General features: G+C 33.7%; 5 protein-coding genes across 10 annotated transcripts; 4 read left to right on the top strand and 1 right to left on the bottom strand.

Moving 5' to 3' along the window:
• Positions 1-515: 515 nt before the first annotated feature.
• Positions 516-6,967, top strand: LOC101251358 (protoporphyrinogen oxidase-like protein). 4 transcript variants are annotated; one of them, XM_010319088.4, is made up of 19 exons: positions 516-769; positions 846-876; positions 1,045-1,166; positions 1,256-1,321; positions 1,467-1,517; positions 1,651-1,707; positions 2,638-2,708; positions 2,983-3,019; positions 3,155-3,220; positions 3,484-3,524; positions 3,722-3,854; positions 4,295-4,474; positions 4,647-4,721; positions 5,060-5,183; positions 5,262-5,370; positions 5,488-5,562; positions 5,664-5,770; positions 6,096-6,228; positions 6,467-6,967. In XM_010319088.4, exons 3-18 carry the CDS (start codon positions 1,164-1,166, stop codon positions 6,209-6,211), a joined length of 1,311 nt encoding a protein of 436 aa, XP_010317390.2. In that variant the 5' UTR covers positions 516-769; positions 846-876; positions 1,045-1,163; the 3' UTR covers positions 6,212-6,228; positions 6,467-6,967.
• Positions 6,968-7,603: 636 nt separating this feature from the next.
• On the top strand, positions 7,604-13,302 carry LOC101267486 (uncharacterized). Of its 3 annotated transcripts, XM_069296084.1 has the most exons (10): positions 7,868-8,094; positions 8,598-9,001; positions 9,102-9,357; positions 9,658-10,865; positions 11,189-11,477; positions 11,624-11,848; positions 12,000-12,173; positions 12,355-12,555; positions 12,643-12,756; positions 12,888-13,302. In XM_069296084.1, exons 3-10 carry the CDS (start codon positions 9,157-9,159, stop codon positions 13,212-13,214), a joined length of 2,739 nt encoding a protein of 912 aa, XP_069152185.1. In that variant the 5' UTR covers positions 7,868-8,094; positions 8,598-9,001; positions 9,102-9,156; the 3' UTR covers positions 13,215-13,302. The 3 variants fall into 3 exon arrangements, with proteins under 3 accessions (XP_004234229.2, XP_010317388.2, XP_069152185.1); XM_004234181.5 differs by having other exon boundaries at positions 7,604-8,094; positions 8,598-9,357; XM_010319086.4 differs by having other exon boundaries at positions 7,786-7,980; positions 8,598-9,357.
• Positions 13,303-13,488: 186 nt separating this feature from the next.
• LOC101251751 (nucleoside/nucleotide kinase superfamily protein) lies at positions 13,489-15,914 on the bottom strand. Its single transcript, NM_001348377.1, is given in 4 exon segments — positions 13,489-13,854; positions 14,444-14,671; positions 14,967-15,107; positions 15,557-15,914. Coding segments are annotated over 4 exon segments (852 nt in total). The 5' UTR covers positions 15,884-15,914; the 3' UTR covers positions 13,489-13,698.
• Positions 15,915-17,836: 1,922 nt separating this feature from the next.
• Positions 17,837-18,262, top strand: LOC101267202 (putative calcium-binding protein CML19). Its single transcript, XM_004234180.5, has one exon. It carries the CDS (start codon positions 17,837-17,839, stop codon positions 18,260-18,262), a length of 426 nt encoding a protein of 141 aa, XP_004234228.1.
• A 3,230-nt stretch (positions 18,263-21,492) lies between these two features.
• LOC101251064 (uncharacterized protein At3g27210) lies at positions 21,493-24,302 on the top strand. The gene is made up of 3 exons (XM_004233954.5): positions 21,493-22,000; positions 23,370-23,450; positions 23,684-24,302. The coding sequence occupies exons 1-3, from the start codon at positions 21,868-21,870 to the stop codon at positions 24,082-24,084; spliced, it is 615 nt and encodes a 204-aa protein (XP_004234002.1). The 5' UTR covers positions 21,493-21,867; the 3' UTR covers positions 24,085-24,302.
• Positions 24,303-27,164: the final 2,862 nt, after the last annotated feature.

Raw genomic sequence — 27,164 nt, 5'->3', positions numbered from 1 at the left:
ATGATTCATTTGGTTTGTCATCTTCGACAGATTTGTTTTATCAAATCTTAACGGTTAACCTATAATTGAACTAATAACGATCAATAAGTCAATATTATTATGGTTCTATAACGGTTTAGTATGTCTAAGTCATTTTCAATTGATTTTTTTTTGTCAAATCTTAATGACCTATAATTGAATTGATGACGGTCAATAATTGATAAGCCAATATTATAATGGTTCTATGACGGTTTAGTATATCTATAAATCAAGAAATAATAAGTCAAATCGATAAACTTCAAAACAAAATTAAATCGAACCAATTCTTTCATAGCCTTAGTTGGTAAACTTCAAAACTAAATTGAATCGATCGATACAAACCCCTATTTGAATGACCTTTATGAGATATTTAGATTCCTTTTTATACCGATAACAAATAAGTTAAATGAACTGCTTTGATCAATACACACTTACCACTAATTGGATGACTTTAAGAGATATTTACATTAATTATAAATTTATAATATGTCATAGTTATATATATAAATAATAAAATTAAAAGGAGAAAGTCTTGTTACAATTTTTGACTTTACTTCCGATTACAAAAATAATTTATGTTATAGAATAATAGTACTATATAATACATGATAGGATATGATTTGGATTTTTTTTCTATGTTATAGTAATATTTCATTTTTGAACATTGTCTTATAAGGCAAATATTTGAGTTTGCCCCAAATTTTGCACTTTTGAGTTCCGATGGCTCCATCTGCCGGAGAAGATAAACAAAGTAATCTTCTTTATCCCATTTATTTCTCTGCAATTCCATTATATCCCAAGCAAAATTGACGCAATTTTTGTTGTAGAGAGAGTTGCAGTCATTGGTGCTGGCGTCAGGTTTCTTTAGCTTCTGCAATTGTTGTATCATATCAGTTTAACTTTACCTAATTTTCCAATTCTCTGCGTATAGTATTTTGCTATGTAAACTCTTAAAGCTTCAGTTTTCATTCAACTTTTTAAGTTGATGCCACTAACTTATTTAATATTCAAGTGGACTTGCTGCAGCATACAAGTTGAAAGTTCATGGCTTGAATGTCACAGTATTTGAAGCAGAAGGGAGAGCTGGAGGGAAGTTACGAAGCCTGAGTCAAGATGGCCTAATATGGGATGAAGGCGCAAATACTATGGTATTTTTATTCCTAATTTGCATTTGAATTGTGTGCATTGTTTCCAATTTGGATAAACTAGTAAACAAGTATCTTTGGATCTTATGCAGACTGAAAGTGAAGGTGATGTCACATTTTTGCTTGATTCGCTTGGACTCCGAGAAAAACAACAATTCGTAAGGGTTACTGCTTTAATTATGTGTTATAACCTTTGAAAGAAGCCCTTGGTTCATTTTTGAACTATGTGATACGCTTTAGAGTCTTGAAAATTTCCATGACTTTAGACTTTAAGCTCAGATTCTAACTGCTTTCACTCTGCAGCCACTTTCACAGAACAAGCGCTACATTGCCAGAAATGGTACTCCTACTCTGGTTAGTTTTTTCCATGGAAAGCTTATTAACTTGCATGTTTCTCTGAGTTGTTCAGCTTTACTTGCATTCTCCCAACATGGTGCTTTTGGTGTTTTGTGATTACTCATGTTCTAAGCTAGGTTTTTAATTCCAGATACCTTCAAATCCATTTGACCTATTCAAAAGCAATTTTCTTTCCACTGGATCAAAGGTATGTGGGTCATCCTACCTTCCTGATTTAGGTATAGATTTTGATAAATTCATGTTGAGTCTTTCAACTTGCTCCTTTGGGAAGTATCAATGAAACATCAATGTTCAAACAGGATTGTAATCTTATATCTTCTTATCTTCAAGTCTTGTTTTTAACCTGTTTGAAGTTTGAATGATGAGTTTATGTTTACCATGGCTTAGCGAGATTTGTGTACCAAAATTTACTTCTCGTTTTTAGCAATATAGCTTCTTTGCGGATCCCCTCAGAACTGTCTGTAAAATGCAATTTCTTGCTGTTTAAATAAAATGAGTGTTTATAGTGATTTCGAGATAAAGACATGGTAAATTGCCTGCATAAGCTTAATAATTATAATTGACAATTTGCCTATATACATATTGGTGATCCTTTCTACCAATCAATAGTTTCTTGAGGCAAATACACTTGGGGCTTTAATTTTTGGAAATATCATGAATTTTATTTTAATTTTTTTTTGAGAATGATATCTTGAAATACATTTCACCTCGAAAAATGGTTTAACCGATTAGGTGAATTTTTGACAGGTTAAAGACCCAAATTTCAGTGAAAATATGTAGTTGGTCTAAGTGATTTAGACATTGTACTTCTGGATCATATTCCGAAAGTATTGGTTTCTGAAGTTAGGTTTTTGGAGACAACATTGGAAATTGTTCTTTTGGAGTTAAGGAACGTCAGAACTTAGATCAAAAGCCAAAACAATTCTATGTGTATCATGACATCAGACTTGAAGTGATTATTAACAGTGAATAGTGTAGTGAAGACCTTCATAAAAATACATATATCATATTCATATATTCCCTTTTCATCTTATATCTCATTTATTTCTATCCTATTGTGAGCAATGATGGTTAACTTTCAAGAATATTTTCTTATAAGATAGCTTAATAACTGCAGCTTCAGATGCTTTTCGAGCCACTTTTGTGGAAGAATAAAAAGCTTACAAAGGTGTCTGACAAACACGAAAGGTATAAGATATTATACCCGAGCCACTATTTTCCATGTGCTTTCTTTATTCCCTCCTTAAATCTAGCCTCTTCCCGTTGTTTATAACAGCAATTACCACTATAGTGTCTGCATGGACATGTCTGTTCCATAATCTACATATATTTTTATGGTGATTTTATTTACTAGCTGCATCACATTCACATGCTTTGCACTTAGTCAATCTAGTCGGGCTTTCTACTGCCAAATAAATCGTAAGGGCAAGTTTAATTGACATACCAATCCTATTATATGCAGTGTCAGTGGATTCTTCCAGCGTCATTTTGGAAAGGAGGTTTGCTTACCTTTGATTGACTTTGCCTCTATGCTCCTCGAATCTTCTGATGTTCCATTACAAAAGAAAATCTCACTGTATATAATAACTTTAATTAAATACCTAATATCCATATGTTTTCTTGTTACCTGCTAGGTTGTCGACTATCTAATTGACCCTTTTGTTGCTGGAACATGTGGTGGTGATCCTGACTCGCTTTCAGTGAGTATTCGTCTATATTGCTTGTTTGTCCGTCCTATATTTTTCTAACACAAACCTCAGAGAGGATAAGATAATGGGTCAATATGCCATTGTATAGTTACACAATTTCTCCTACAATTAAGTAAAAATGGTTAACTGGGGGAGGGCAATGTAAACTTGGTGTGTAGCTAGTATATTTCGTGAACCATAGATTTAGGTCATGATACTTAGGCATCATTCTGGTTATCACTCCAATTTCATTGTTTTCTTTCCTTCTGACACAGATGCACCTTTCATTTCCAGACTTGTGGAATTTAGAGAAAAGGTATGTACGTCCAAATTTCTGCCATCACATGGGTTGGAAATCATTCTCCTTGCTTCCTTGTCCCACAGTTTCAGAGGTGCTACTGTAAAACTCTTTTTGTTGATAGAGTATGCAATTTGTTGAGCAAACTCCTTTGCAAAAGTATAAATAATCATCCAAATAGTTCTTTTATGGGATTTGGTGTCAAAACTTGCTAGGTTTGGTTCAGTCATAGTTGGGGCAATTCGATCTAAGTTATCTCCTATAAAGGAAAAGAAACAAGGGCCACCCAGAACTTCAGTAAATAAGAAGCGCCAGCGGGGGTCCTTTTCATTTTTGGGCGGAATGCAAGTAAGTATCCTTTTGTTCTCTTTTTCTTCATGCATTGAAGGTAAAGGGCAGAAAATTTAAACTTTTACAACCACATCTTTTATGCATCATGTATCATTTCAGGGTCAGCCATCTATCTGATTCCACGGATGACTTGTCTAATATTTCAGCATGCACTTCACACACTAGATCTGACTTGTAAATCTTGTCCCTGTCTGGGTGATTTCTTACTTATAAGTTTCTAACATAGGAGGTAGGTGTAAAGGGATGATATACCAAACTTGACTACTTCGACTCATTCTCTTTATCTATTCTCATGAAAAAAATTATTCTTAATGATAGATTATATAGATAAATGCGTAGTGGACTATTGGCATCACTTATGTCTTATAGAAACTCAATCCTGTGATTTCTGTTAGTTATCTTTCATCCTAGTGTTATCTCATCCAAATGTTTTGCAGACACTTACTGACGCAATATGCAAAAATCTCAAAGAAGATGAACTTAGGCTAAACTCTAGAGTTCTGGAATTATCTTGTAGCTGTAGTGGGGACTCTGGGATAGATAGCTGGTCAATTTTTTCTGCCTCTCCACACAAGCGGCAAGCAGAAGAAGAATCATTTGATGCTGTAATTATGACGGTGAGAGACTGGAATGATTGATTCCTTGTATTTGCTTTGATTCAACTAGCTTCATTCAACCTCAGTCTCATAACATGTGATTGTTCAATTCTTGTAATGAAGGACCCTTGAATACCTGAGTCCTGTGCAGATGTTAAATGTTGCCGTTATTGACTATTCTTATGTAAATTAGGCCCCTCTCTGTGACGTTAAGAGTATGAAGATTGCTAAGAGAGGAAATCCATTTCTGCTCAACTTTATTCCTGAGGTTTGTGCTTCTCTGGTCATTTGGTGTTTGTATAGTATGGGCATTCTTGCTTTGTAGAATAACCTCATGTCAGCAAACGAAAATGTCTTTCCACATGATATTGCATTCATTTCCTCAGTTAATGCCTTAATTCAAGTGAACTTTTGAAGTAACTCGGTCTCAGTTCCAAGAGTAGAAAGTTGAACAAACACTATATTTACCTGGAACCCTATTTTCCGTCAGTGTATCTTGAGAAGAGTTATTATATGAAGGGTCAAGTCTGAAGCTATATGTTATGTACTGTGTATATTTGTATGAACTATTATGTTTTGCAGTGTAGCTGAGCATACAATGTGCAGGTCGATTATGTACCACTATCTGTTGTTATAACCACATTTAAGAAGGAGAGTGTAAAGCATCCCCTTGAGGGTTTTGGAGTGCTTGTACCCTCCCAGGAGCAAAAACATGGTCTGAAGACACTAGGTAATGCTTAGGTATTATGTTAAGAAGTGTAGGTAGCTAAAAACTGCCGTGTCCTTATTACTTCTGCACTGCACACAGGCACCCTCTTCTCTTCTATGATGTTTCCAGATCGTGCACCCAACAATGTCTATCTCTATACTACATTTGTTGGTGGAAGCCGAAATAGAGAACTCGCGAAAGCCTCGAGGTTTCTATAATTTCAATTTTGTTGCAGTCTCTTTTACTTTGTTCCTATTATACTTATTGATGATGTTGCTGTCAACTTTTCCAGTCAAATAAAAGATGTTAAATTCTTTATTCACAGGACTGAGCTGAAAGAGATAGTAACTTCTGACCTTAAGCAGTTGTTGGGTGCTGAGGGAGAGCCAACATATGTGAAGTACGTGAATTCTTAGTATATAGCTGATCTAATTCAAGCGTCTGCAGGCTTTGCTTTGAAAATTTGAGATTTTGAAAAGCTGGTTATTTCTTTATTTGTAGTCATTTATGCTGGAGTAAAGCATTTCCATTGTACGGGCATAACTATGATTCAGTCCTAGACGCAATTGACAAAATGGAGAAAAGCCTTCCTGGATTATTCTATGCAGGTAATATTTCAAATTTTTTTGCTTGAAATAGCATCTTCTTTTCTTCCCCTAGATGCAGCTTCTTTTCAACGAGTAAGGTTCGCAACATACTCTACTATAGGCCATGTATCATGTCACCTTTAACTTGGTAAATATTCTTCTGTCTGAGATCACCTCTGTGTGCTTCAAAGCCAAATACACTCTTAGAATGCTTTTATCTAGCATATGCCTACTTAGCATTGATTTGCTTGGCATGAAAGCTGAAGCTGAGTTGAGTTTCCACCGACTTAAATCCCAGTTAATAATTTATGTCTACTCTACTTTGACATGAACTCTACCATGGTAGGTAACCACAAGGGGGGATTGTCAGTTGGCAAAGCATTATCTTCTGGATGCAATGCAGCAGATCTTGTTATATCATATCTTGAAGCGGTTTCAGCTGACACCAAAAACCATAGCTGAAATCTATTCTCTTGCAGGTAACACTACATCTCTCTTATTCTCTCTCTGTTGTTAGTTTTTCTACATTTTAAGTATCTCATCTTGTTATAGCTGAAACAACATTCCCTTTCCTCTACCTCATTTTCTATTTTCTTAAATTCGAGTACAAGTTCCCTGTTGCCAAACTTGTGACTGCTTTGATTGTGGAATTTTGCACATTACCACCTTATGCTGATTGCTGATTCCATCTTAAATCCGACCACTCATTTCCTGCAGGTTTCTATTCTTTGTTCCACAAAATCGTTTAACTTCATGACGAGGAGCAACTTTAACGTGCAGCCAGTGACGCAGCTCAAGCATGAAACTCTCTTTCAAAGAGGAGCTGCGTTTCTGGAAAATGAAGTGTTCAAATGTTTAATTTACACACCTGTTATGGTAGCTGTTAGTGTTACCAATAGATGTTGGTGAATTTTTTGCCGATTTTCTTTCCTTGCTTTTACATCATACTCAAGGTGACCAGTCACTTTCCCTTTAAATGTGTGCCCAATAAGAGCAATAGTTTCTTTTTTTTTTTGTGGTCAAAAAGAGCAAAAAAAATTGTGCTTACTGTTAACTTGCCACAGTACAACAAAGTAGAAAAAGATACTAGTGAGCATAAGAAAAGGGCACATTTCAGTTCATAAATCATAGATTTTCGATAGTGATGGATGTAAAGTTATGTAGTTCAAGTACAGTTCACAAAAATAATTTTACTGGTGGATGTACCTACTTATGATACTCGATTTAGCTTTAATAATGTTAGATAATTATGATATTTTAAAAGTCACAAAAAATATTTGAAGTTGTCATTCTTTTTTATATTAAAAAAAAAAGTAAAACAAAAAACGCATAGTATGGCGTTTTGCCTTAGGTGGTGCAATTATAACAACTTTATTTGTTGTGGAGCATAATAGGTGGTACAATTGAAATGATGTTGATATGAAAAGAAAGGCAAACAATAAATAGCAAAATGACTCTAAAAAGTCAAAAAAAACCTTCAATGGTAGTACAAGGAGCGCTAAAATCAAGCAAATAACACTTCCTTTTTTTGTCTATATTTTTTGACTTGACACTAAATCGTATAGTAAATAAATAAATTCTAGTTTAAAGTACATTTTTGTGACGATATTAGGCTGAGCATAACAGAATGAAGAGGAATTTATATCAATATTTTTGTGAAGATATTAGATAACAGAATGAAGAGGAATTTGTATGAGAATAAAAAGAAAAGTGCATAGAAACTAAAATAGTACTAGTACTTGATTCACGGACGAACATTTATGTTTGGTATCTCTTACTCCAGGTCCACATTTGTCTCTGCCATTGTCATTACCTCACCTTGTTTTGCTTGGCACCTGCCAATCAGTGGCTGACACAGTCAATTTAATGAAAATAATTTACTTGTTCACTTTTACTCGTTTAGTTTAGGGACAACAGTGTCATCTGTACAGTAGTTGTGTTTCTTGTTTTGGAGCAAAATAAAATAATAATGTACAGGCAGGCTTGTGTAATTGAACAATCTTAAATGACCTTTAATGTTAAAATCCAAAATGAGTAAAGTAATCAAGCACACGACAACCCACCTCCCTCCTCCTTTGGGTCTTGTATATTTTCCAATAGGAAAAAGACATTCTTTTTCTCACTCACTCACACAACTCAAAGGCACCCCCACCTGGTTTTTGTTTTTTTCTTCTTCTCATGAATAGTTAATCACTAATCCCTTTGCTGTGTGGGGGAAAAAAGAAAAAAAGGTACCATCTTGGCCTGCCTTTCATTTGATTTTCTGGTTTAATGTTTCTATGGAAGTGCAAAGTTTCTCATTTTCTCTTGGGAAAAATCTTGATATTTCTGGTGTAATGTTCTATGTAAGTCATTTCTTTTTCATTTTCTCAGTGATGTTACTGTACTTCATGCCACATTGTGAATTTGTGATGTAGCTGTTTAGTCTTCGTTTTTGCTTTATTCGAGATGGGGTTACTCTCATTCTCTTCTGTTACTCTGCCAATCTACTACTTCTCTGCTCTTTCAATCTCTGTCCCTTATACTTTTTCTGGTGACCAAATGTTGTATATTTTTGTTTTGAGCTTCTTTTCTTGTATTGATTTCTAAGGTCTTGTATACTTAATGTGTTCAGTTGACTTGAGCACCCACAAGTTAGAACTGTCAAGTAAATGGAAACACTGTTAACGAAGTACTCGAGTTTCTAAGCCTAAGAAATCATTTGATTCTTCAAGTTCAGACTAACTTGAGACTAACTGGTCCTCCCAAGAGTAGGCTGAGTTGTTGATAGGATCAAATTTCTTTTAAGTTTGGAATATCTTGGTCTTTCGTACAACTTGAAGATGAGTTTTCTATTTTTTATTTGCAGACTCATATCATCCGATTGATGACCATTCCTTGTCTTTGTTTCTGAAATCATGGTTTTGGGACTGAAAACTAGGACTAGGAATAGCCCGTCAGTTCAAGTCGAATATCTAATCCATATTAAGGAGATTAAACCTTGGCCAGCCTCACAGTCACTGAATACGCCTCGTGCTGTTCTAATCGAATGGCAATATGGTGATAAGCTCTCTGGATCTACTAATCAAGTTGTGCCATCGTTGGGAACTGGTTCTGGTATTGGTGACGGAAGAATTGAATTCGATGAGTCTTTTAGACTTCCTGTGACACTGTTAAGGGAAACTTCCTTTAAAAGTGGAGATGGTGACACTTACCAAAAGAATTGCATTGAATTCCACTTATATGAACCCCGGCGTGATAAGACTGTGAAAGGTCAGCATTTAGGAACTGCTACAATTGACTTGGCAGACTATGGTGTTATTAGAGAAAGTTTGAGCATATGTCCCCCCATTAACTGCAAGCGAACTTACAGGAACTCAGCACAGCCCCTTCTTTTCCTGAAAATTCAGCTAGTTGAGAGGTGTCGTATGAGGCCATCCTTGAGGGACAGCTTGAAAAGAGAAGCATCGATGGACCGAAATGGATCTCTTTCTAGATTACTGAGTGAAGAATATGCAGAGGAAGCTGAGTTTGCTTCATATACTGATGATGATGTTTCTTCTCACTTATCATTGCCTGTTTCTTCTTCAACCAACGGCTCCAACTATGGCTCACCACCTCAAGGAGAGGTATAATGCTTGCTTTTCTATCAATAACTTCTGCTGTGGAATCACTTATATCTGAATGGGATTCTTCCTTTATGTTACTTCCAGACTGCCGTAGCATGCATTTTTAATTAATGTACTTTGTAGAAGTTTGCATCATTAGAGTTAAGAGGTTCATGACCTATCGAATCGAAGCATTTTAAATTAAATGCACTCTGTACAAGTTTGCATCATTTTAACATGAATGGTTGGTTATATAATGTTGCTTTTCCTATGTAATGAAAAACTTAGCTAGTTTGATACCCATCTGGCACTTAATTGCAGGAAAGATTTACGGGAGTAAAAAGTAGCCCGGGACAAGACGAATATGAAAATGTATTAGATGATAAGAGAAGGCTTAAGAATATGGAAAAAAAGCAAGGGACAAAATCTCCTTCAAGATTGCAAGGAAGTTTGTCTCACACCTCAACTGATTTGTCTTTTGATCTGGCGTGGATCTCAAAGAAAATTGGTGCTAGTAGTAGCACTCAGTATGCAACATCTAATGTGAGTAGTATAACCGGAGATACTCAGAATGACTGCATGTTGATCAAACAGGACAAACAAGCACAATGTGTAGAACAAATAGTGGCCAGTGATGAAAGTGGTGGTGAAATATCCTGTCGGCGGAGCTCTGAGGAGGGCTTTTTCGATGCTCATCCAGCTGAAAAAGCCTGTCCAGTTCTGCACATCACAGATGAGAGTAGTAACTTTGTGAACACGGTTAGTAATTTCTCCGACAATGAAATTGAAGAGAACACTTCAACTCCATCTCTTAATGGGCTGTGTGATGATGCAAGAGATGCAGCTACTCAAAATGGAAACAGTGAGGATCATCGGGAAAATAGTCAACAATGTAGTCCTCATAATGGAGGGCAACACCAGGAGAATGAGCATGAAAAAGAAATCTTGGAAAATAAAGGGCGATGCAAAAAGGATGAGTCAGTCAGTTGCTACCCCGAAGAGGCTACTCTAGTACCTGTCCTGAAGGAAACTGGTGCAGTTTCTGCTTACCGGGACAGTTCTGGAGCAAAGAGTACTACTCCCCAAAACGAGATATTAAAGCATGTGATGTCAGTCAGGTCATCATCAGAATCAAATAGGGATGGATCTGTCGGGAGTGATCAGCTTCTAGTGCAAGATACTCCAAAAGGTGTTAAAGGTTTTTCAAGCAATGAAAGAAAAGATCAAAAAGTGAGTCCTAGGGATACCACAAACATTCTTTTGGAAAGCAAAATCCATAAGCTGGAGCAAAGAGTAAAGATGCTTGAAGAAGAACTGAGAGAGTCTGCTGCTATTGAAGTTGGCCTTTATTCCGTTGTTGCAGAGCATGGATATTCCGCGAATAAGGTCCATGCTCCGGCTAGACGCCTGTCTAGGTTCTATCTACATGCCTATAAAGAAAATTCTGTATTAAAAAGGGGAAATGCTGCTAAGAGTGCTATATCTGGAATATATTTGGTTGCAAAGGCATGTGGAAATGATGTTGCTAGGTACTTTTCAGTCCTCACTTTCTAATGTATTATCTGCATTCAGACAAGCAGGTTTGAAGTTCTGATGTAATATCTGCATTCAGACAAACAGTTATAGTTATTACCTAGGTGCCTTTAGAGTAGTTTTATTTATTAGTCGACTTTTTTCTTATGGGACCAAATTGTTCAGCTTAAAAGGATTTAAATATGAAATGTAGAAGCACTCTCATGGGCGCTATCCGAAGTTCTTAATTATGATGGTCTCCAGAAATATTTACTGTAATGCATGCACAATACAGTTATTTGTTTCTTCATACGGATTCACTTATTTGGTCTGACCACAGGTTAACTTTCTGGCTATCAAATTCAGTGGTGCTGAGAGCAACTATAACCAAATTCCATGGGCAGCAACAGATACCTCTTTCTGCTGATAGTATGCCTGAAAAAACTGTTGTCAAGGACAAGAAGAAGAAATTTTCTCCACTTAAGTGGGAGTCTTGCTCCAGCAATGATGTCAGAAATGACATTTGTGAGAGCTTAGGCAATTGGGAGGACCCTGTTACATTTATAAGAGCACTTGAGAAAATTGAGGCTTGGATATTCTCCCGCATCATTGAATCTATTTGGTGGCAGGTGTCTCCCTCTCTCTCGATCTCCCCACAACCTCCTAAAGCACAGAGGCATAAAATGAATCCTAAAGACGTCATTTATTGATTTTTGAACCTGAAGAACCACTACCTAACTCTACTGTGGTTTATTCATTTTTTTTATTTTTTCAGACGCTCATTCCATATATGCAGTCTGGTGCTGCAACAGCAATCTGTAATGACATGGGTCCAGAGATAAACAAATTTAGCAGTACGGCGTCTAGTTCAGGTGCTGAAGAGCATGGAAACTTTTCGTTGGAGCTTTGGAAGAAAGCCTTGAGACATGCCTGTGAAAGGATTTGCCCTATTCGAGCCGGAGGACATGAATGTGGTTGTTTGCATTTTCTCTCTAAATTGGTATGGTCTGACCACCTTTCATTCCAATTGTACAAGCACCTCCTGCATATCCCAAGTTTTTTCTTTCTTTCAATAGGTTTAATGTGGATCAAACTGTGATGGTCTTGATATCGGTCCATCTTTGCTGCTAATTAATGTTCATGAAAACCAGATAATGGAACAATGTGTGGCTAGATTGGACGTAGCTATATTCAATGCTATCCTTCGAGTGTCTTCTGATGAGATGCCTTCGGATCCTATATCAGACCCCATTAGTGATGCTGAGGTGCTTCCCATTCCAGCTGGAAAAGCTAGCTTTGGGGCAGGTGCACAACTGAAAATTGCGGTGAGCGTCTTGGTTGAACTTTTCCAGTTAGAGTTTTTATGTATACATGATTGTAAGTCTACTACTTATCTTGATGCATAATAGCAAGAGTATTTCCCTTTGTCACTTCTCCTTCTTTTTTACCTCAAGAAATAAACCAACTTTTTATAATGTTATGATGTTTCTGTCATATGGATTGCAGATAGGGAATTGGTCCAGATGGATCACTGAACTTGTTGGCAGCGGTGGTGCCAATTCAGTAGACGATGAAAGTAGAGCAGATAATGAAGATGATGGGAGTGAATACGATTCCTCTTCCGAGTCTTTCAATCTCCTTAACGCACTGAGTGATCTTATGCTGCTTCCAAAGGATATGTTGTTAAGTAGGACAATAAGGAAAGAGGTTCATCTCATAACCTTAAAAATGTCATGTTTATTTTGTTTGCTTCCAATTGTTCATATTTCTTTCTCCTTGAGCCTTACTCTTCAGGTCTGTCCCACATTTGGTCCGATCATAATCAGAAGGGTTCTTAATGTTTTTGTCCCGGATGAGTTTTGCCCTGATCCAATACATGAAGTTGTACTTGAAGCTCTTAACTCCGAGGTAAGCTCATATCATCTCTTTGACTTTGTTCATTTTCCCATGCTATAGTTTGGAGTAAAGTTGATGAATTAAGCATTTTTTGTTATTACAATACAACGAACCAAGAGTTGTCTGCAATTTTTTCTGGTTAGGATCCTTTTGATGCCGAAGAAGATTCTGTCATGAGCTACCCATGCACAGCAGCTCCTGTAGCTTATAAGCCACCTTCAACAGCTTCAGTTGATGGTCTATTAGGTGATGTTAGTCACCATTCTCAGCTGAGACGAAGCAAATCTTCAGTGCTCAAGAAGTCATACACAAGCGATGATGAACTGGACCAACTAGATTTGAACTTTATCATTTCTGAGGGCATTGCAACTTCACCTCTTGTAAAATCCAGTAGGATAGCAGAAGGTAGCGGAAATGGAAATGCTGTTAGGTATCAACTCCTTCGGGAAGTTTGGATGAAGAGTGAATAATATAATTTTGACCTCTCAAAATGTGTAAGCAACAATATGGTACACTGCCTTCTTTACTTCTGTGAATAAATGCTTGCAGCTTAGGCAATTGCTCTAGTCCTTATTTCTATCTTTACAGACCATCTATCAACTATCAACATCAGGACAATATAGCATGTAGTATAGAAGTGCAATGTATAGCTTTTTACAGCCAAAACTTTGCAGAACACGATACATTCAAGAATCATATGGGTGACAACTGCCACAACACGAACTAATAAATGTGGATTTGAAGTTTTACACAACATAAGCATTCATGAAAAATGCACTTTGTAGAAATCTATATATGGAGAGTATAATGTAAGCTTGTCTAATGCTCACACCTCTTCTGCAGTAGAACTAGATTGTACTCTTTTAAACAAAAATACATGTATTCCCGCCCAAAAATTAGAGTTTGTTACACTCATATTTCCTATACTTAGTAAGCTTGCAAAAAGAATGAAGATCAGCATCCTGCGGTCAACTGTGTAGAACCAACTGCATTCCTGTGCTGAAGATGCAAAGCAGCCAAAAGGCCTTGCCATGTTTCTCCAGGTCCTCCAGCCACTTGAAAATCTAGGAGCTTTCTCTGTTTCCTGTAGTATTCTTCTAGCGGGTTGACCTAATATAAGACAGAATGGTGATATGTATCAGTTGATGTTGTTTTTACTGAGAAAATTTTGATCCAAGATCATGCAATTAGTTTTATCATGCTATTAAATGAAAGACAAATCAAACAGAATATTTAAACAAATCGAATATACAATTCACATACATCACATCACAACTGCAGGAAACATCACTTTTGAAACATATAGATATTTGCACAAACAAAGTAAAACTACGTGAGAAGACCAAGTGAGTACCAACAGTTCCACAACAAATGGCATAGATATATAAACAATTCAGTGTGGTTACGTCAACTAGCAATCAGGTACTCCGTATATTAGCTATCAAACAAAAGATCTTTGATTTGATTTTTCCTCAAACAAGATACTTGAAGGCCTAAAATGACATTTTGAAACAGCACATTTGCATGTTGAATTCAGCAAGCACTAGTATTTACACACATCAAGAATGCTAAGGAGGGAATCTATAGTCCAATTCATTGAATGTTAAAAGAGGCAATCTACAATTTCATTCATCTCAAGTTACAATATCAATTTTTTTAGAGTATCTGCAACTGTAAAATTTAAAGCATCATTAGGTACCTGCTCTGCATGCACATGCAGGTTCTTCCTCGAGACATCTTCCATGATACTTGAAGGCCTAAAATGACCACCCTCTGGCTGCCGACTGGTACTAATTCCAGAAGCCCCCATGCGGAGGAATTCCAGTGGTGGATAAAGCCCAGTGCTTTTATCTTTCTTTGACACCAAATCCTCTGCGCGTTTAAGATTCAGAACTAAATCTATGTCCACAGTTTTGTCCAGGATCTCCTGCAAAAACAAACCAGTTCAACATAAATCAGTTGAAAATAAACAGGCCTCTTTGATCAAAGTATAACAAAATTTACTTTCGACGTTTTATTAACAAGTTTATGTATTATTCTGTCCAGAACACTAGAAGTCAACAACAACAACAACAACAACATGCGCACGGTGATCCCACAAAGTGGAGTTTGTGGAGGGTACACAAACCTCACCCATGGAGTTTGTGGAGGGCACACAAACCTCACCCCTACCTCAGAAGTAGAGAGACATGTTAACGATACGGAAGGGAGGCTATACTTACAGCTTGAATCTTTGATCGAGGAATCCCATCCAAGATGAATCCACTTTCACCACTGCAATATCCTTCTTCTAGCCTCTTTGACAATAAACCAAATATAACCTCTTCCGGGACAAGTTTTCCCTGGTTGACAGCATCTGCTATCTTCATTGAGCCATAAACAAAGATGGAAAGTATTATTGGGTTAAACAAACAAAAAGAACAGGTGTAATGTGAGACTATCTTAAAGCAAAAGAGAAAGTACTCCTTTGTTCCATTTTACATGACATTTCTCAAGGGAAATCAAATTTAGTGCAACTTTTCTACTTATGTAAATTATATGTTAATGCAGAGATCAATCATATAATCAAGCAAACAATTAAAAGGTTTGAGCTCAATCAAGCTTATAAACTTTTCATTCTGAGCTAGCATAGATCAATTATATGTAAATTTTGTAATTCAATCCCTCAATTCAAAGTTAATTCTTTCAATTATTTTAACAATTTGTCAAAAATATGACCAGCTAATAACTAAAAGAACAATCTTTATTTTCATATTTCCATTGCAGATAGATTGAAAGCTCAAACAAACAGAAATGCAGAATAAAACAAAACCTGCTTGTAGAGAGAAGAACGAGGGTGGAGCTCTTGGCGAACGAGTGAACCCATGGAAATATGAGGGACACCTAGAAGCTTCGAGAGCCACTGGGCATACACGTGTCTCTGTGCCATAGGATCACCCATAATCACCCACTGCACTCCCCTTCGAGGAACCGATCCCTCAGATTCCTCCATTACGCAGCTCCGGTTCTGAAACTCTTCATATTCGTAATCATCGTAATCGTAGTCTACTAGCTGAGCTGCAGCTGATCCGTAAGACCGTAGAGATTCAGTCCGAATAAGTGGCTTCGCCGCCGCTCTGATACGGCTGAGCAATGCCATCGCCGGCTGGAAAATGATTCTCTGTATAGCCGCCCAGAGAAAACAAGAGGGTTTCTCTAAGGAAAGCAAATTGGGGTTTTAGAGACGCGAAGATGGTGGAGAGTGAAACATTGTCCCTGAATGTGGGATTTATTTACGACAATGACACGAGCTGTGTGACACGTGTCAATCATCAAGCGGTGGAAGAAATTGAATCGGGTCCCACATTTATTTGTATTTGTTGTGCTTAACGAAAAGATCTGATTGGGAGAAATTACAGTCCACACGACTGGGAGAGACGTTAAATGACACGTGTCAAATTTAAATTAGTTCATCGACCGCGTCCACAGGATTTTCATGGACATGCACTTACTTTAAAAAGCAAATACAAATATATTTTAGAATAATCGAGAGTTCGAGACGATAAGAAATACACCCTCCGTCTTATTTTATGTGACATTTTTCCTATTTTGAGATTCAAACAAGTGTATATTTGATCGTATTTTTTTCATAGATCATTTTAAACATTTTGGACTATATATAATAATCTTTACGTAGTTTACAAATATATAAATTTCATTTCAAAAAATTTAAAAATTTTATACGCAAGTGTCCGATCAAAGTTAAATTGTTGGACTCCCGAAAAATAAAAAGTGTCACATAAAGTGGGACAAATAGAGTAAAAATATGAAACTAAACTCTAAGTTAAGGACTTCATCGACCGAATGTTATAAATATAATTTTATTGATTTACTATTGAATTATCGATTAGACCGTTAAAGAAAAAACTTCTAACCATTAAAAACTAATAACTCAAAATTAAGAAAATCAAAACTCATTACTAAACCGCCTAAATCAATAACATAACTCATTACCAATAAATCAATAACTTTTTTTCAATTTGAATTATCTATTTGGGTCGATTTGTTGAGCTACAACAGGTTCAATGAAATTAAATAATCCATGCATGGTGTGAAAATTGATATATTAACTAACAGCCTTCACACCTAACGACGGCAGAGTTCTTTTGATTTTCGATTTATTGTATTACCTTTTCCGTCCGATTTATTTGTCATGATTTTTAATTTTTGAGTTAAATTATAAAAATTTTAATTAATATTTTAAGATTTATTTTTTCATCATATTAATATGCAATTTTTTTTTTTTACAATTTACAGTATTTTTCATATAGTTTTAGAATATCTAATTTTTGATTTAAAATATCGAATTAATATAATCTAATTTTTGTTTCCCTTCTCCATTTTCTAATTCGATTTAGGTTTATGAATCATTTATATGCTAACATTTTTAATGCACAATAACACAAAATAATGTAGCAAACGTAAAGAAGGAGCAAAATGCCTTGTTTTTAAAACTTTCTATATTTCTGTCTGTTAGGAACAGCCAACATATATAAGTACTTTATTTAAATAATTCTAATAGTAATTGGTAAAATCAATACTATCTTTTTTAGGTGTAAATTCTACTATTTAAAGCTTTTCTATATATCACCTTGAATACGTTGAATTTGGACTTTATTACACCCAATAAAAGGGCTGAGAATATATACTATGTTTTACTGGTTATTTATTTGACTTTAAATTATAATATTCTAATCCAAATCTTCTTCTTCCACAAAACTTGGAACATTCTCAGATACTTCTATGTTGTTTCCTTAATTTCTCCAAGTAGACGAAATTTGATAAATCAATAACCAAACACACCTTTTATATTAATCTCCTTTACACACACACACCACGCGTTATTAATTTTACTTTTCTACTTTCAAACACACATATATATGACTATATGGTTTCTTCTCAATTCTATTCTGATCTTCCTCTCACTTTTGTTTTGTTTGTTCAAGAGACCATATATGTCTTTCATTTTAGGGAACTCATAATAAATTCTTGTGTTATTTTTCTTCCTCTACTTTCTTTGATTGTGATTGTGATTTTGCGATAATAATTAAGGATGGAAGGATACAAGCGACTTTTTGAGCATATAGATGAGAATGGAGATGGGAAAATATCAGTATTGGAGTTGCAACAATGTGTGGATTTGATCATAGGCAAAGACGTATTGTTGTTTGAGGAGGCAGAGGCAGCCATTGTGGCCCATGACTCGGATAACGATGGGTTATTAGATTTTGATGATTTTATGAGATTAGTAGAAGATGGAGGGACGAAAGAAGAGAAAGAGCGCGAGTTAAAGGAGGCGTTTAGGATGTATGAGATGGAAGGATGTGGATGCATAACGCCAGAGAGTTTAAAGAGAATGCTTCATAGGTTAGGGGAGAAGAAGAGTGTTGATGAGTGCAGAGGAATGATAGGTAGATATGATATCAATGGTGATGGTTTGCTCAATTTTGAAGAGTTTGTTATTATGATGTGTTGCTAGTTATTAGTTACATATCAATCCTATTATTATTTTTTAAAGCATAGTTTAATTTGTTACTTTTTTATTGGTAAATATATACTATATGGATATTTGATTTGATATATACATGCATGCATGCATGGATTCTCAATATTGTGATCAATCTAATTTGACATTGGGCAACAAATAACTACTCGTATCAATTAATGGCCCAATGTTAAATGGGTGGATCAATATGAATTTTTATGGTGGGCTGATTGAAGCTCCGCCCAAAGTAGTATTTCCATAAACAAAATAGGGAAAACTGTCTTATAATTAGATACTTCCTTCGTCTGGTATTATTTGTCATGATTTTTATTTTTAGAGTCAAATCATAAAAACTTTGATTAACAATTTAAGATATATTTTTTCATCACATTAATATGCAAATAATTATAAATTATAGTACTTTTTATATAGTTTTAGAATATCTAATTTTTGGTTTAAAATATCGAATTAATGCAATTTAATTTACCTTTGAAAATTAGTCAAATTGACTTTCGATAAGCACAACATGACAAACAATTCCGGACGGAGGGAGTATATTTTTATTACCAAATACACTAAAATAAGGAGAGAGGCGAACGAGATGGGGAGGGAGGCGAACGAGATGAGGAGAGAGATAGTCATGTATCTAATATATAAGTAAATTCACTTGGATACAGTGTATCTAGAACACAAATTACACCTAATATTGACCTCATGTATCTCGAGATATATGTATCTACACGCATCGAAATCTGATAAAATTTATAATATATCTAAATAATTAACTACTAAGCTAGTAAAATTTGACTGTGTTTTTTTTAAAAAAAATTGTGGACATATAATTGATTCTTGAAGAATAGGAGGAAAGTGAGGCAAAGATATTTTGCAATAGATTCATAATGAGTGGTGCATGAGTCATAGTGATGTGCAAGAACTCAACTGAGAGAAAATGAAACAATAAAGCTCTACTATATATGAGGAAAAAGTAAATAATGTTCCATTCAAATCTGTTTTTATTCAAAATCGAATATTAATCATATAGTCCAACAATATTAATTACCATTAGTATATATTGAGTAGTACACAATATATATACACCAGATCAATAGAAAGACTCTAAATCCGTAATATATATATATAACTTAAATACTCTTAACTTTTCTTTTTTTATTATTCTAATATATGTAATTTAAGAAATTATCATTCTAAAAATTTGTCAATTCGAAGCATAACATATTACAAGTATATATATGTGCATTGGCCATCAAATCAAGTCATGACCGATTACTGAAAAAAGCAAATGGACAAAAAGCTCACTTATTGCTTTCTCTATTACTTTTCACCTATCAAACCTTTTCTCTTTATGGTGTTGTCTCTTGTTTAAGTATCTTCAACAATTAATTAATCATTATATTAATTGTACATGTGACGAGTGTTGGACCATACTAGCTTATATACCTTTGGAAAATTGAGTTAAATGAAATACATTATTTATATCATTCATTATATTTTGAGATAAAAATTATTTTTACTCTAGTTTTAAGTGACCAAACACACCTTTATTACATTATATTAAAATTCATAGATCTATTAGAATTTTAACTTATAATAGTTAAAATCTAAATTAAATTTGTTTATTTAGGAGATTTGAAGTCGAAAAAGATACGATGATATATAATAAAATAAGATTTGTAATGTGAGGATAAAATCAAAAGACCCGATATTGTTGCTATATCTGTGTGTGGGGGCCTGACTGGTTCTCATGTCCAGACGTATTTGTCAATTTAGGTGACCAAAATATTGTCCTATCAGAAAATAACATAACAATTTACTCATTTTTTTTTGAGCTAAATGCAATTCCTAACATATATGTTAGTATTTCTTTTTATTTGGATTTGTATCGAATTTGGCTAAAGAAAAGTTTCGTAAAATGATTATTAATAAAGGTGACTCAATACTTAGCAAGATTTGGAACCCAAAAATTATAATAATATTTATCATTCCATCGTAATTTTTATTATAAAGATGTGTTTATAAATTTTGAATTTATTGGAATTAATATATTAAAATTTTTAGCATTAGCTAGAGTCTTTAATCTCTTTTATTAGGAATAGTAAAATAACTGCTATATATCATATTTTAATCAACGTTTACCCTAGATACAGACGTAGACCTTTTCTTTAATCTTTTTTTAACGAACACCTACTAAATTTGGTCTAGCTAGCAATAACAATAATAACTAATTAAATAGAGACGGCAGAAAATTAATTTCTATAAGTATATAACGTTCTTTTCTCTACTTGGTTGAAGGAGTAATAAAGTTTGAACTCATACGACATTAATATATTGTGATATCGTGACGAAATAATTTTACCATTAAAAAATTTAAAAATTTAATAAATTTTGGACGTCGAATAAAAAAAATAATGGAATACACTCATTATTTGCAAGTCTTATTGTTACAGTATTGGGTTGTTACAATTTACAACTTGTCAGGACCAAAATATTAAACACCATGCATTCATATTCATTTAATTTGCATATTGACCTAGCTACTACAAAAGATAAATTTAATGTTCTCACCTTCCCTCAACTACATATATCTTTTCTTTGTTTTTAAAATTTATTTAAAAAATTCATTTTTGAAAGTATAACAATAATCTCTATTAAATAATTTAATTTACGGGATTAAACTCGAGATTTCTAATTAGCTTATAACCATTTAAAGTATTTTTAATTTTATTTTATAACTTTTTTATAAAAGACACGAGGAAGGAAGAAAAAAAAGAAAAGGGGAATCTGAACAAAGGTGAAACCATAAACTTGCCACTTTTCCAGCCACATTGCTATACAACTATCACATGATAATAATTCTAAAAGGTCACATAATTCCAAGGAAACTAATCAAATATAATCCCTTGTAATTTAAATATATATATATATATATATATATATATATATATATATATATATATATATATAAAAAGTAAGTAGATCTTTGATAGACATATTTAGCATAAAATTAAAGTAATCAGGTAACACAAATAAAGCAAAAACAGATCTTTTCCTACTCACCACCTCTCGACTTCCTAAATAATTAAGAGGTCTTAAAAATAATACTCATTTTACTCGAAATTAAATTCAGATTTGTCTCCAATATTGTTACATCACAAAAAAATAGTCTCTAATTTTTATAAATGCATGAAACTCTTTATAAAATAGATAGATATATTATTTTTTTAAAATTTGATAAAAATTGAAAAGTGTAATATATAAAATATATTTAATATCGAGATACATCAAATAAATATAACTAATAAGTTACGGCAAAGCAACCAATTAAATGATTCGTTGTTTTCTTCTCTTTTAATTAGAATTTTGGAATATGAAAAAATCTTTAGGAAGAAACGGAACGGAAGGGGAAACGCATGGTGCGTATGATATAAACTTTTTGTGTGGGACCACACCAAAGCCATTCTAACTTCGCTTTCAAGTCCCAATTGAAGAGTTTTTTCAGTCACTCTGAGTAATAGTAGCAGGCAGCACCTTTCTTCTTCTCTCTAAATTCTATGGATTAATTTGTGATTGTTGAAGAAGAAATGGGTTCATGTGTTTCAGTGCACAAAGACCCTCAATTTCGTCTTGTTTTTGGGTCCAAAACTGCTCATCATACTCCATCACCTCTACAACAAAAACCAACTCATCGATCTTCAACGCCCTTTCCTGATTTCGGTATCTGATTCTCTTACTATTATTGTTTCCTGTCTTTTCTTTTTTTTTTAAAAAAAAGAAAGATTTTTTTGAGTTAGTTTGATTCTTGCCTCTGTTAGTACTCTTAATTAGGTACTAAGATGAGTTATGGGTATTCAGAATTCATAAACTTCAAATTTTGGTGAATTTTGATTATGTGGATGTATTTAAGGAGGTGATTAGTTGAACATCTTTTAGTTCAATTGTGATGAGAATAGTTGAGGTTGGTGGCTAGAAAACAACAATTTAATGTATACTTTTTCATAATTTCTTAGAAGCTATTTTAGAATCTTGTATAATGCCAAAATTTAGATGGTTTGGTTGATGGGGCCTCTGTAGCACATGTTGTCATGAGCAGGGCAATTTTTTTAAAAAAATTATTTCTGGAGACAAAGAAGCTTAACATAAAAGAAGAAGAAAATAGCTTACATTTATTAAGAACTGATTTAAGAAGATTAGCCTGTTTGGATTAGCTTATTTGAAGTGCTTAAAGTCAAAATAGCTTTTAAGCACTTGGTTTTAAGTAAAATGTAAAAATAAGCCAAAAAAATATAAGTTAGGATTTCTGACTTGTGGCTTATAAGTCAAAAGCCAAAAGCCAATCCAAACAGGATTTGTTTAGTCATTGCATTATTCTATTTCTTGCTCGCAACTACTTTGATTAAATGAACATTTCTTATAAAAAGCTACAACCTGGTATTTCATTGTGGTTGGTAAAAAATATGTTGTTTGTTTTCGACAGACATATTTTCAGTATTCACTGAGTTTTATTGCTGAATGTAACAGATTTTTTTGTTAATAAAATTGGCACGCTTGACAAGTTTTATTTTACCTGACTTTTCGTTGTTGATAGCAGAAGAAAAATGTTATACACTTAGTTTGAAATTGCTAGTTGCATTCACCCTTCTCGAAATTCAGTTATGTTCATGTAGATTAACAAAGATCAGTAGAGGATGGTTCGTCTACCTTTGTCAAGTGTTCCATTTCATCATCTTGTGTTCTTGATCACATGCCCAAATTATAGCTCTATTTTTTTGATAATCATTCATCTTTTTGTTGCATCTTACTATTTACAAGATAAAAGGCCTAAGACACAAGGGTTTACCAATGAATGCTCCCAGTCAATATCATTTCTCTTGATATCTATTAGAGATATTTCTTTGAGGCTGCATATTAGGCCTTATGGTCTATTACTCCTTTCAACTTTCTTCTTTAGCTTCTCAAAGTACAGCTATGTGAAATACCTTGCAGATTGTTGGAGCATCTTCCTGCATAATGTTTATGTTTACTGTCGTGTAATTTAAGTGCATCTCTTTATCCGAGAGTCAAAGACATCTCTTTGTTATTGTAGGTAGTAAGGAGGAGACCTTCTTTGATTCCCAGGCTTGGTTAGATTCTGATTGTGATGATGACTTCCTTAGTGTAAATGGAGGTAAGATATGTTCTTCAGTTCATGATGTATGCTTCATTCTTTTGATCAATATTTATCGTAGTATGTATTAGGATTTTGATCCAACTCATTGGTAGTGCCTAATGATTCACCCAGAGGAGATCCAATCTACAAAAGTAGTTATATATCAGCTTTTTTTTTTTTTTAAAACGTGCTTGCAACACCCTTGCCGTATATTTGTTGTTTACTTGTCATTGTCTTTTATTTAATTGCAGATTTTACCCCTTCTCGTGGTAGTACTCCTGTCCATCCCAGCTTGGCTGGAAATTTAAAAGGTAACAGAGATTCCCCTGCTTCTTTTCGGCAATCACCGCCACAGGAAAAAAAGAAGAGATTGTCTGAACTTTTCAGTGAAAGCTTGAGAAGTGAGCTCAATGAGCAAAACGTCACAAGTACAAAAAAGGAAACTGCAGTTACTGATGATCGAGTTCCACCAAGATCTACACCTGGGACACCTTATGCGTCTGTGTGTAACAGCGAAAGAACTCCCAATGGAGAGCTAAAATGTGATGTCAAATCATCGAAGCCAGCACAATGTTGTCTTCCAAGGTTACTCTCAAGTCGTAGCTTTAGTGAGAGGAGGAAAAGAATGAGCCCAGCACGTACTGTTGGCTGACAACCCGACCAATAAGTTGTCTCTCTTAAGGTATATATATATATGTGTGTGTTTTATGTGCATGTTTAAGGTATACAATATGAACTTTGATGGTCAATAAAACTTAATGGCCATGAGATTTCGGGGCAAATACACAGTTGTGTAGAGTTCTGGTATGTTCATTCTTGAATTTGTGTTTTTTTATGTAAAAAGATATAGAAAAACAGCTTTCCAATTGATCATCAGTAGTTCACTTTCTTGTTTGTATATGTTTCAGCTCCTCAATGAGCAGATTGCCATTTTTTCTCTTAATAGTTGCCATGTTTAGGCCCAAACACATTGATCTGGTATGTGTTTGGGCCTTGCAAGAGATAGTGTTAAATAGAACCTCTTTCATAGTTTAATCAAACAAGTAGTGTGCATGTTGTCTTAACAACACAATGCCAACAAGGTTGTGATAGAGTGGTAAGTAATTCTTTATCCTTAATTAAGAGGTTTCGGATTTGAGTCCCCTTTATTAGGGGAGCGTTTTACCCCCCAATGTGGAACTTCCCAACACGAATACTTATTTAGTCGGGCTTCAATGTGGATATCAGACACCGGGTGGGAAATAAAAAAAATGTGTTTGCACCAGAGGGTGTGGCCAAGTGGTCGAGAAATTTGAGGTGTGCGGTTTAAAATTAAGCTTAAACTAGAACTCTAGGTAATTCTTCCCATCTGCCTTAACTTTGGTTGATAAAGTTACCTGATACATATTGATGGTGGATGGTGATAGATATTACGTAAAATTAGTCAAAATGTACGGAAGTTGATCCAGACACCACCGTCAAACAAAAGATGTTTCATGAATTATAGCCAAAATAGTGCAATATGACTTTATCAACAATCTTTTTTGAGTTGCTCAATAGCCTTCCACACAATTCTTCTGAATTTCAAATAATATTCTTTTCATGGTCAACAACCTCATTAAATTTGTTTTCCTTTTCAAGGTAAATCTAAAATCATTGAATGGCATTAAATTTGAATCTCCTCTTGTTTCCTTTGCATTCTCACTTTCAGAACCAATTGATCCGATTAATTTAAATACTATTAATTACTCAAATTCGATATATCTAATTAACTATATATAAATTTTCTATATTATAAGCATAAGCACTTGTAACTACTAATTAGAAAGTGTGGATTATATAGTTATCTAATTTATCTTTTTAATTTCAAGACCCCTTTTCGCTTTCTTGGTATTCTCCCAATTTCCACTTCATCGGCACATGTAAAATATAAAGAACATCGCAACAAATTCCATGAATTATGTGATTGCTTTGACGTGTGGACCTTTACCAATTACACTATATATATGATTATATAATATAAATAATATTATGTCATAACAATTATTTTTATAACCATATGTAATGTATTATGTTTACGTTATCGTTTCAGTCAGTGGATGATATACGTTGATATCTTCACCCTAAGTATTCAATGTGATATTCAGATTAACTTTGTTTGAATTAGCTTTCACGCTTCAATGAGATATTTGTTATCTCCCATCAACATGTCTCAGATTACTCTGTCTATCAAAGTTAGGACAGATAGAAAATAGGAAGAATCATATATACATATAACATATTTGTTTCCTATATATAAAAGCTTGTTTCATATGGTTGATGGGATATATAACCAATATATAGACAAATATATTTCATCTTCTATATAAGATAGTTGATTTCATCATTTTAATAAAAATAATGAAATAAAAGATACTTATAACAATAAATTAATAGTTAATAAAGTAATCACACATTTATTATGTGAATTATGTTTTCAGAGAAGAGATTTTTAAATCATGATCTAAAAGATTCATAAGGTATTATTAAAAAAAATTTAAAAAAGATATTTACTAAATAATTAGTTGCAAATTTTAAATTAGTTCAATTCTTATAGGCAAAATAAGGTGATTGAGGTGCGTGCTTCTTAAGTTTTTTAATTTCTTCGCACAACAAAATAAAGACATAATATTACTGTACTCAATTGCTTGTGCCCTATATATGACATGATTTTTCAACTTATTAGAATTTATATTGAATAATATGTTCCTTCATATCATTTTAGGATTTATTAATTTTATAATAAATGTTTTCAACATGAGTGAAACTAAAATAATGATGTATAGATAACTTTTATTTGTGTGATAGACGAAAAATTGACAACTAATTATCCTAAACTCTCTCAACTTTTAGTATACAAGTAGCCAAATAGAAAGCTTACGATGGGCAACAAATTGGCCATTTTTTTTGCAAATTCTCAACAAAATATAATATGCCAAATTAAAACCGCCAACAATTGGCCTCACTTTATCTCCCTTTAATTTAAATATTGGTTTCATAAGTTTTAAAATATGTAACAGATATTAGTTGAGCTTCAAACACCAGAAAAATACATATTTAATATCATATTAGTTCTTCTACTAATAACTTATCAATTATTTTTTGATGGTCAGAGTTACTTGATACATTTTATTGGTGGGAGATGTCAGATGATAAGTCTGATAGAATTAGTCGAGATGTGCAAAAGTCGATACGGAATAGATAAAAAAAAGAGAGAAGCTTATCGACCATTTGGTAATTACACTAAATGAGGCAACAAAATTAAAAAAAAAAGTGAAATATTTTTAGAATTAAGTGATAAATAATGATTGAATTAAACAGATATGATGTCGCGCGGTTATTTATGTTGTTGTAAAATTTAATATATAAGATTTATAATCTTAAAAATAAGATATGATACGTATCACAATTGATGAAGATGCATGCACTCGATAATTATGTATATAATTTAATTTACATTTTTCAATTAGTGATCTATCACTTCAACCTTGCTACAAAACTTATCTATAAATAAGTCTTTTGAAAATTTGAAACTTATAACTTAAAAAATATGATATAATATCGAGAATAATCGATAAAGTAATTCAATAAAATAAAAATATCTATATATTCCGATGCATATAACTTAATTTTTTTTCACTCTCTTTATACGAAACTTCCAAATATAGTTGGTGGACCCCAACACCCATTCTCTTAGAGTTAAGTGTGTTCATA

Source organism: Solanum lycopersicum, chromosome 3 (assembly GCF_036512215.1).
Source record: "Solanum lycopersicum chromosome 3, SLM_r2.1".
NCBI lineage: Eukaryota > Viridiplantae > Streptophyta > Magnoliopsida > Solanales > Solanaceae > Solanum > Solanum lycopersicum.
The sequence above is the reverse complement of the archived record's forward strand: the minus strand, read 5'-3'. Positions and strand labels throughout refer to the sequence as shown.

Bases quoted from the DNA above. Each gene is read 5' to 3' on its own strand.
- LOC101251358 (XM_010319088.4), top strand. The intron at 1,708-2,637 runs GTATGTGGGTCA...TAATAACTGCAG, and splicing joins TTCTTTCCACTGGATCAAAG to CTTCAGATGCTTTTCGAGCC. The intron at 5,771-6,095 runs GTAATATTTCAA...CTACCATGGTAG, and splicing joins TCCTGGATTATTCTATGCAG to GTAACCACAAGGGGGGATTG.
- LOC101267486 (XM_004234181.5), top strand. From the start codon at position 8,647: ATGGTTTTGGGACTGAAAACTAGGACTAGGAATAGCCCGTCAGTTCAA. The intron at 10,866-11,188 runs GTACTTTTCAGT...GTCTGACCACAG, and splicing joins TGTGGAAATGATGTTGCTAG to GTTAACTTTCTGGCTATCAA. The intron at 12,757-12,887 runs GTAAGCTCATAT...TTTTCTGGTTAG, and splicing joins TTGAAGCTCTTAACTCCGAG to GATCCTTTTGATGCCGAAGA.
- LOC101267202 (XM_004234180.5), top strand. From the start codon at position 17,837: ATGGAAGGATACAAGCGACTTTTTGAGCATATAGATGAGAATGGAGAT.
- LOC101251064 (XM_004233954.5), top strand. From the start codon at position 21,868: ATGGGTTCATGTGTTTCAGTGCACAAAGACCCTCAATTTCGTCTTGTT. The intron at 22,001-23,369 runs GTATCTGATTCT...TTGTTATTGTAG, and splicing joins AACGCCCTTTCCTGATTTCG to GTAGTAAGGAGGAGACCTTC. The intron at 23,451-23,683 runs GTAAGATATGTT...ATTTAATTGCAG, and splicing joins CTTCCTTAGTGTAAATGGAG to ATTTTACCCCTTCTCGTGGT.